This window comes from Mus musculus, chromosome 14 (assembly GCF_000001635.26).
Source record: "Mus musculus strain C57BL/6J chromosome 14, GRCm38.p6 C57BL/6J".
Classification (NCBI taxonomy): Eukaryota; Metazoa; Chordata; class Mammalia; order Rodentia; family Muridae; genus Mus; species Mus musculus.
In genome coordinates this window covers 4,708,144-4,718,069 of record NC_000080.6, presented here as the reverse complement: position 1 = coordinate 4,718,069, position 9,926 = coordinate 4,708,144, and the positions used below count along the sequence as shown (strand labels likewise).

At 41.7% G+C, this 9,926-nt stretch overlaps 1 protein-coding gene across 1 annotated transcript; it reads right to left on the bottom strand.

Annotated features, from left to right (window-relative positions):
- Nucleotides 1-711: 711 nt before the first annotated feature.
- Gm7876 (predicted gene 7876) lies at nt 712-8,769 on the bottom strand. The gene is made up of 5 exons (XM_017316334.1): nt 8,640-8,769; nt 7,745-7,907; nt 6,658-6,789; nt 5,798-5,981; nt 712-717 (listed from the first exon to the last, which is right to left on the bottom strand). Exons 1-5 carry the CDS (start codon nt 8,767-8,769, stop codon nt 712-714), a joined length of 615 nt encoding a protein of 204 aa, XP_017171823.1.
- Between the last annotated feature and the right edge of the window lie 1,157 nt (nt 8,770-9,926).

Genomic DNA, 9,926 nt, shown 5'->3' with positions numbered 1-9,926 from the left:
TCCTTGGTCCTGTGAAGGTTCTGTGCCCCAGTAGAGGGGAATGCCAGGGCCAGGAAGAGGGAGTGGGTAGGTTGGGAAGCAGGGGTTGGGGGTAGGAAAAAGGGGATCTTCAGAGAGGAAACAAGGAAAGGGTTTAACATTTGAAATGTATGTAAAGAAAATATCAAATAAAAAAGCATTTGTTAGGATTTCATAGGATGATACCTAATTGCAGTCTTCATCGTTTTTGAATGATGTCTTTTGGCAGACACAGGTGAATCATAAAGTAATAAAATGAATGTTGAAGGACCCATAGAGAAACCTGTCCCCAAACAGATTGTGGAATTTATTATCTCTACTTGCAGTTACCAGTGATTTTATATTTGAAGGAAAGCTGAAGCATACACTGCTGTGTTTTCTGACAGCTTTTTATTCCCTTAGACTATGCTTTTAATTAATGAGAGTTATTACAGAAATACTGATGTATTTGCCATTAATGTGTTCAACATCATCATCCACAGAATTTTCACAGTAGCTAAATATTTGACAACAAGGATGCAGCATGGGTAAGTTTTCCAACATTAAGTTCCTATCCAGAGAGTTGGACACACTCTCCACAATGAATTTATGATGGACTTTGTAGTGCAGTCTGGCTCAGAAGAAACTATGGAGCCCAGGTCCCGTGAAGAATGCAGAGATCCATCTGGGTCTGATATCTGTGGGATTTCATGATCACACCTGAAATAACAAGGTTTTTAAGAGTGAAGAGTTGGAGATCAAGGTGTTAGTCATAAGAATAAATGCAATGTACTCAATTGTAACTAAAAGCTGACAGTCAATATGTACTGTATATAGCCTTATCAAAATATCAAATTAATTACAAGAACAAATAAACAACCAATTAATAACAAAACTTTGAATGAAAACAAGAAAAACCAAATAACTAAAGTAATCAAAACTCAAACCAAAATCAAACCAAAAAATTGTGCAAAGCAAAATTCTTAGTCTGCTTATTTTGTAGCACAGACTTATAGCCTGTGGCTGTCCTTGGCAACTAAGTAGAAAAGCAGTTCCTGCAGGTAAAAATCTTTGCAGGAGAAATTTAAGCAACACTCTCCTTTTGGATTGTGGGTCTGAAGGATATGGCCTCCCAAGTCAAAGCAGAACACAGGTTGTAGACTTGGACCCAAGGTTTTACAATTTTGTTGACTGATCTCCATGTAATTATTGATGATGACCCATCAGGAAAAGAGAAATTTGCACTCAGATTCTTCCTGGATGCCCAGCAGCTCTTAATGTGTCTCAGCATTTCTCTTAATCCCTTTAAATGTGCACTCTTCCTGGGCCAGAGGCTAGATGAAATTAAGGCCTGTTCATACCAAAGAAACAAAATAAAGGAGGAGCATACAGCCCATTACAGCCATGGTTATTAGGGATGAGAGGCAACAGTGGTGTATTTCCTGTGCACACTCAGTGCTCTTCCTCCAGCACTTCTCTTTGAGGGAGATCATGTCGTGGTCTGTGCCATGTTCTGCTTTCTGCTGGACTATTTCAGACTTAGGGAAGGAAGAAACAAAGGCCTGGTAAGCATTTGTCAATTGAGCTGTCCCTCCCAGAACAGCTCTATTCAGCTGGACAAACCAACATGACCTATCAGCTGAGATCATACCGTGCATCCCAAGTGTCATAGAACACCTGAGCTTGGAATTGTTTCTCACCTTTTAAAAACTGCTAGAATCAGAACTGTCAATGACACATTATACTGGAGTTTAAAAAAAACACCACATTTCCCCAGTTGTGCGGGTATATTATATTGAGTAATAACAATTGAACAATGTCTGAATGTGAGTCCAAGAGAGATGTGTGCAACCTAGAAAACCATGTGGATTCCTTATGGGGTGCGAGCATACCCTGAACTGAAGTGAAGGCTATGATTATTTCTCCAGTGCAGGAACCTCACAAGGTTCCTCTTGTCAATCCCTCTATCTCCAAATAGCCAGAGACAACATACAACACAAAACCCCATGGGTACTTCATAGGTCCTAGAATCTGCAAGAGTTTGCTAAATAAAAATATTCCCAAGGCCGAGCAATGAACCTTAAAAGTGATGGTCATGAAAAAAACAGAACACCCCTGTACAGCTATGCCTATTGTAGGGCACACTCTCAAACACACCTATTTGTGTTTATGCAATACAAGCATATTGTATTGCAGTGCCCCGTTTAGTTTCCCGGTTAATACAAATATAAAAATCTCCCAGGAAACTTTAGAGGCATAAAAAACCAAATCTTGAATGGGAAAGGTACTTAGTGGGCAAAGCATATAATCAGCGCAGTCAGTGATATGCTTTCCACTCATAAACAGGTCTGGGAATCAGGGTTCTTGTCCTATTATCCAATCTGGCTCAGCAAGTTCCCAAGGCTGTGTAGAATAGGTTTGTTTCCCAGCCTAGACTCACATGTTGGTGGTGGACCAGCCTCTTGTTCTTGCTCACTGTTTCAGACTTGTCTCAAAGTAAACAAATTCTTTCAATAGGATCTCCATTTTCCATCACCTAACTGACTTGGTGTCCAAAGGTATGAGCCCAGAGTAATAGGAACTGTCTATAACAGGATCCAAAGGAACCATTTTCTCCCCAGAATGTGATTGTCTCAGGGCTATTTTGAGTAAGAAAAGGCTGACTAGTCGAAGGACAAAAGCTTGCATGGATTATCTCACACTGAGTTAATGGAAGGGCTGCACCACACAGTACCATTTCATTCTTCAGCAAATGGACATCAGGATAACTTCTCCTTCAGGGCTGCTCTGAGGACCACTACAACCATGAATACCCTAGACTCTGTGGATACCTCCTACTTGTTCTGGAAGGATGGGTCAATGAGGACCTCTTTTCTACTTTCAGAACATGGCTTCTAACAGACATAACCAATTTTATACTACCAGAACTGTCTGAAGGTCCTCATTTCTCCCAACCCCAACTGAGGCTGATTTTAACTCTGAGAAAATGATGTTGAAGAACAGTCCCGCTGAATGCTACACAGATAAGATAGTGTGAGTACTTTAGATTATCAAGACCCTCAATGGGCTCCTGAAGCAGGCCTGGTTTGCTCCACTGCTATGGGAATTCTGCTGGATCCAAGTTCAGCTCCAAGCAACTCAATCTCTCAATGAGTAAAATCCAAGACAAAGTACAAGGCAAAGCTTTACTGAGCAGAGATAGCAGGGAATGTAATGGTGGCAGGCAATGAGGAAAACAACCTGGAATGCTTAGAAGACACAGTGAGCCACCTGACCTTCCAGTGGTCCTTCACAGTTCACCAAGAGCAGAAAAGGGTCATAAACACAACGATTTTATACAGCAATGTCCTCCTTACCTCCATATACCATATCCCTTACATTTGCTCTAAAGATTTCAATGAGAATCAATAGTTTTGTCTCTAGTCAGTTAAAAATCTGACCCTACAAGAATTCTTGTGTCCTTTTATTCTTGGGTGTTAGGTGAGCATGCAGAATAATTGGACTGCTGTATTTGATATTTCATAGGTGCAAACTAAAACCTCAGAGTGTATTTCTCATTAAATTTGACCTCTAGAGACACACACAGCTGCATTTATGCACAATCACACACACACACACACACACACACACACACACACACATTTGTATATACAAGCACCCATATCACAAACACAAAATTACCTAGTATTACACTAATACACAACTTTAGTATAAACAAGCTCAGCCAAACGTTGTCCAAACACACACAGACAAACACACACACCACACACAAGGAACAAAAACATACACACCACACAATACACACAGAGACACACAAACACAAATCAATGAAAATATTACTGTCGCCCAGCAAAGTTCCTGTTGCATGAGCAGCTACTGGGACCTCTGATGTATATGTGTATAAGGTTCTTAGACTCAGGCAGTCTTTGCGGCCCTCATCTGTAATTAACTCCTCTTCAAAAAAATTTTTATGCAGATGCTTTCTGGTCCTACCAGGAAGTTACAGGCTCTGCACAGATAACCTGGACAACACAATACCAAATTCCCAAGAAAGAGATTCCTAAGAAAAGCCCCCAGCAAGCCCCATGTTGACTCTCTCGGTCCCCTCACTATACCTACACTGGTTCCTTGGTAGCATCAGAGGAAGACAGTGACTTTTGGTCACTACCCAGGAACTTTTCAACCTATTACAGTTCATGTGATATTAAATCTTCCTCAATATCAGTCAGAAAAAAAGCTGGTGAAATAACGCGCTGTGACATTTATGAAATGCAGCACTGTGCCAACTATGAGGAGGAATCTATCCTGAAACAAAGCCACGCCCACGATATAGTTAGCAAAAGCCATGTTAGCAGAGGGATGCACTGTAGGATTCTATGCATGTTCATGGTGGAGCCAATAAGACAAACCCAAATCTCCTAGGGAGATAACTCTATGCAGGGAAAGTGAAGAAATCTAACACTTATTTTTAAAATAGCTGTATTGTTTATTAATTTGATGAAATAAATGAGAGAGGGGGTGCTACCTGATAGTGAACAGGAGATGCAAAGACTACTGGACAGAACAAAACAGGAAATGTCACTTTTATTGAGAGACCAATGCTCAAAGAAGTAATATAGAGAATAACTGGACAACTCAGATGTCACTGAATGGCCTCCCAACATACCGAGAGAGACACAGGTCAAGAAAACAATGCATACACAAAAAGAAACACACAGACACACTGTCACAGACAAAGACACACACAGAAGCACACACAGACTGATTCACATAAAATCATAACTGAGCAGAAAACAATGAGGTATCTGTTATGGTTCAGGACCAAGATAATTCAGACTATGCAGAGGAGATGTTTCAAGGGAGACCCAACGACTCTGCGATTATTTTAGAGGAATAAAAAGCACTAGAGAATCCAGGTCATAGTGGCACACTCCTTTAATCCCAGCACTTGGGAAGCAGAGGCAGGCAGATTTCTGAATTCAAAAACGGCCGGGTCTACAGAGTGAGTTCCATGACAGCAGGTGTTTCACAGAGAATCCCTGTCACAGGGGACAGAAAAAAAAATATCTAACAAAAATCACTAGAGAACACTCTTCTTGGTCAGAATTGGGGGCATATATTAAGAAATTTTTTCATGAAGCCTCAGAAATCACACACCAAACCTGAGCCTGTGAGAAGCCTTTCTGTAATCTCTGGTCATCCAGACAACTCCAGACTCTCAGGCCCAGGAATGACCACTCCAACATCACTCAAAGAAAATTGAACTGACAAGCTGCTACTCAGGCTCTCTCAGTGTGAACCAAGATATATGAAGCCTGAAGAGACCATTTTGAGATAGAGGGGAAAGGGGGGAATGGAAGTGGCCAAAAGACAGCAATGAAATCCACTTATTTGTCAATTACACAAGGCTGTCATCCCTGCAAACTATTTCCTACCTAGAATCTCACAAGATCCCTGTAAAGCAAATGAGCTACAGGCCTTTACTTCTTCCTTCAAAGCTCTTTCTATTATCAAGAAGGGCTCCAACACAGCATCCTTCAAACTTAAGGCATGTAGTGTTGTGATGTGTAATCAACCTATCTCCCTTAGTGATTCTAGCAGAGCAGGAACATTTGCATGCCAAACATGCAGTTTCTTGAACCAGGCTACCTCCACAGAGAGTCCTGTAGATGATCACATAAACAAACACTTGGAGGAGACATAGGTGAGTGCCTGGAGAAGTTGGTGGACTGTGACATTGGATTGTCTATGTTTATGTTTAGACATGAGGGCAATCTGCCTCTGATACACATGATCCTACCTGCTGCTCCTTGGCACTTGAGGCACAGATGTTCTTGCTGGCCTCCTCACAGAACCTCTTTTCTTCCCCATGGGACACTTTCGTTCCAGCCTGCTCCACCAGCAGCTTTCTGTTCTCATTCAGTAATATCCTCACTTTTTCCTTTAGTTGAGAGCACTCACGGAGGCGGTGTTTCTGCTGGATGCTGATCCACAAAGAAAAATTGGTGATTCCCAGCCAGATTCCATTGGCTTTCCACTCCTACAAGTCCCATGGTCCCACTAGGGCCATGAACCCCTGACAGTCCCAGAAGAGTCTACAGTATATGTAGCAGCACCAAACAGAGGCAGGTCAAATCAAGATACCAGCCATATTCCACAGGACTCAACAAACTTCTGAAAGCCCTGACACCAAGAGTGCACCCTATACATCACAGAAGAGGAAATGTTCTTCATGGTTGATTATAGGTCTGTGGGACCATAAAACCTTCAGCAGGGAGAGGGCTTATCTCCTCTGAGAGAGGTGAGCTGACCCAACAAGTGTACACTCTTTCCATTTTTGTCGGGAATCCTAGATCATTTAATCTGTGGTCAGAACCCTAGAGGTTCAGGGTTCCTGGATATTCCCAGCGTGGTGGAAAAGTTTTCTATATAGAGGGCCTTGAATTTGGAAGAATAAAGATTGGAGGGTCTTGGACACTCTTCACACTTAGGACAACTGAGTCCAAGAGGTACAAATCCAAGACCCTTGCCTCAGGGCAGTGTTCCTAAATAAAAAAACAGATAACATAGAACCAGAGCCCTTGCGTTTTTTCAAAGTCGTAAAAGGACAGAAGCATTCCCTGCCTAGTTCTGGGGGTCTCAGTTGTGTCACTGACTCACCTGTAGGAATAGTTATCTTTTAACAGTTCCTCGGAGAACTTCATGGAAATAATTATGGACTGGGTCATTTTATCCATATCCAACATTGTCTTCTCATGTTGTGATTTAATGATGTTGAATTCAGTGTTCATTCTGTGTTAGGGCATGGCCCAAGAAGCAAATAATCTGCTGAATTGAGGATTCAATAATCATGTGCAAACAGGCTGTATCATGGACTACCCAAGCCAATTGCATGCCACATCCTAGTTCCTTAAAACTGGGTCCCCTCGGTGCTAATTAAACTTACTATCCTGGGCAGAGGACAGCAGAGCCAGGGGACCAAATGGAGCTAGCTGACCTTCAATGGCTTCCCGGGCAAGGATGTAGGAATAGAGTACTTCTATGACAATTTTACACTACACTGTGCCACAGGCAAGGGTCCAGTAGATATCTGTAATGACTTTCCTCTTATTTTTAAGGCAGGGATTCTCATTCCTTGGTTCCTGTTGTTATGTGAATTCCCAGAGGACACAACTAGTATTTACAGGAGAAAGGCTTTATCACATCTCCTCCCCCAGGAGATTCCTGTGTGCCAACAAGGAAACACCAGGAGCAAACTTCCCTGGTGATCACTTTGGACCTCTATGGACAAACACTAAAAGGACCTGCAAACTGTGCATCACACAAATCCTCAGACCCCATCAAAGGTCCCAGAGCCTCAGTCCTGAACAAAACATACACAGCTAAGTTCACACACATAGACACAATTAGAATGCCAAATAAATCCAGGGAGGTGCCATCTCTCAGAATATAATGAACAATATCAGAGTAAACGTGTGATAGCCTGCAGGTATTGCATTCACACACTGAGAGACAGTAAGTGTGAGCAGGTCCTTCCAGCTGTTGACAGCAACAATCAGATTGCAAGCACCCCAAGGTCAAGTACAAAAGATGATAATAAACACACAGCACCTTGTTTATCCAACAATTAAACACCTGTCAGGGCTACTTAATTGAATGATGGGAGATGACACACTCCATTCATGGAAGGAAATTGGGTTAACAGATGGCACAATACAGGCAACAGGGTACTGGGCATAATTCCTACCTGTAGTTCAAATCCTCATACATGTAAACGTTCAGGATTCCACAAATTTCCTCCATGTCATTGCTGATCTTCCTCATATGCAATTTCAGTTCTCTAACTTTATTTATATTTGATATCTGATTAGTGATGTTGGAATTTTGGGTTGAAGTATTTCTAGCAGACCCTGCAGATAGATAAACACAAATGAGTTTGCATACTTGATGGCCCAGGGCAGGGGAGACCATTCAGAGTCCCAAGAAAAAGACTGAGGGAGAGAAAAGGTAAAGACAGGGTGAATCCCTAAAAGAGCAGAAAAGCTATCTTCTAGCTGGTTTGCTAAGCTATGTCCTCTTCCTAACCACCATTGTCAGACATATGCTACACTCCCTATTACAGGACCCTTTGCCCTGAAATCTATAATTTGCCTCAGACGTAAAGATATGGGGAACATTGTCAGGTCATATCAGATGTGTTGCAGGGAAATCCTGGATTTCATAGTGCTTACCACTATCAAGCTCTAATTAATCGAGTGTCTTCAAATCCAATGTGTCTGAGTCCTCACCACATGACATGACCAGGGGAGCATCCTTCTCTGTTCTTTTCATCAGATACTCAAGTTACCTACAGTAATCTGGAAGGTGAAGTGCTTCAACTCCCTTCCATGAAAGGAATAACACACTGATATTCCCATAGAATGCCCTCCTGGCATTCTTTGCCACTCAAATTGAAATTAAATAGCTCCCAGAAAAGTAGCTGCAGGTTTGTCAATTCCTGGCTCTGTCAAACTAATCATCAGAAATTCTTGACTCTTTGACATTGGCAAAGTCCAAGGCTTCAGCTTGTAAGACCTACTCCTGGAAGGCCCAGCTCAAGCCTAACTCTACCAGGAAGATCCCCAACTCTGCCCAGGACTCACTGTGCCTTCTCAAGAATGACTTCCTTCTTCCTTTTTCATGAGAAAGGATTCCCTCTTCCTTCTCCGTTGGTCTGGTCTCTCCTTCATCGCCATTCTCTTTCTGACATAGCCTGAGCAGCCAGAAAAACATTCCTGCTGGTAATCCCAGAGCAAACAGAAGGTATGAACCACAGGAAGTTGCTGTCACCACAACACAGGTGACAACACAGAAGATTCTAGTTCTATCCTAGATACAAGAGATTCTCCAAAGAAGGCATTACTGATGATATCACTAGCAACTGCCATGACCTACCTGCTAACTAGTTCTCCCCAACTTGGTCCTTTTCTGGGGTGCCTCTCCTGGAGCCTCTCATAGACCCGTGGGATCCCCTTTGGCAACCTCTCCTTCCAAAGCTGGAGAATTCTAACTGCTTTATTAGATGTCATGTGCTTTTGAGGGGGAACGTTGGTTAGGACTCTGACATGCTTAAGAGATTTTGTTAGCCCAAATCTCTAGGGACTGTGGATGTAGTAGATTTTTCTCAAAAAATAAATATGCCACCTGAGTCAATTCATATGACATATACTCCAATTTCCCAGGGATTTCCTGTATCACAGAGGCAAATATCTTTCTCCTATACATTTAATTATAAATTAAATTTAATTTATAAATTAATTATAAATTAAAACCTGGATGATATTTTCTAACGGTGCATTCCTTGAGAGTGGTTATTCTTGTCATTCTTTCCATACATAAATACATACATAGATATGTATGTATATATATATATATATATATATATATATATATATATGTGTGTGTGTTTCACAAAATCTCTGGTTTACAATGCTATCTTTTATAAGGAAAACTCCCTATTCTTTCAAACATAGGGGATCAACTACAGGGCAAATATAAATGGTAAACTTGCTGTCCCATCTTCAAAACATTATCTTGCACATGGTCCTGTTCTCAAATACAACCAGACAATTTAAGTGGGCATCAGAGAGCAAAGGTCATCCCGGACTTTACATTACTACATTTTAGCCTCATTGCAATAACTTCTCCAATATCTGTCTTCCGGAATGGAGAAGTTGAGCAATAAGGATGTTGCTGGTTGTACCGTGATACTATACTCACAGCAAGTATAAGACTCAGGAGGTAGGACAGGGAGTGCAATGGCCTGAGTTGAGATGAAACCTCAATTTTAATGTGTCTATAAGTTCAGGATGCTGTCCCTTGGCATTATCATCTCTGGCTTCTGTGTTCTTATGCTGGGTCTGCTGAAGCTGTGCTATAATGCCCGCAAA

Bases quoted from the DNA above. Each gene is read 5' to 3' on its own strand.
- Gm7876 (XM_017316334.1), bottom strand. From the start codon at position 8,769: ATGTTTTTCTGGCTGCTCAGGCTATGTCAGAAAGAGAATGGCGATGAA. The intron at 7,908-8,639 runs GTGAGTCCTGGG...ATCTATCTGCAG, and splicing joins GTCATTCTTGAGAAGGCACA to GGTCTGCTAGAAATACTTCA. The intron at 5,982-6,657 runs GTGAGTCAGTGA...TTTGTGGATCAG, and splicing joins AAAGATAACTATTCCTACAG to CATCCAGCAGAAACACCGCC.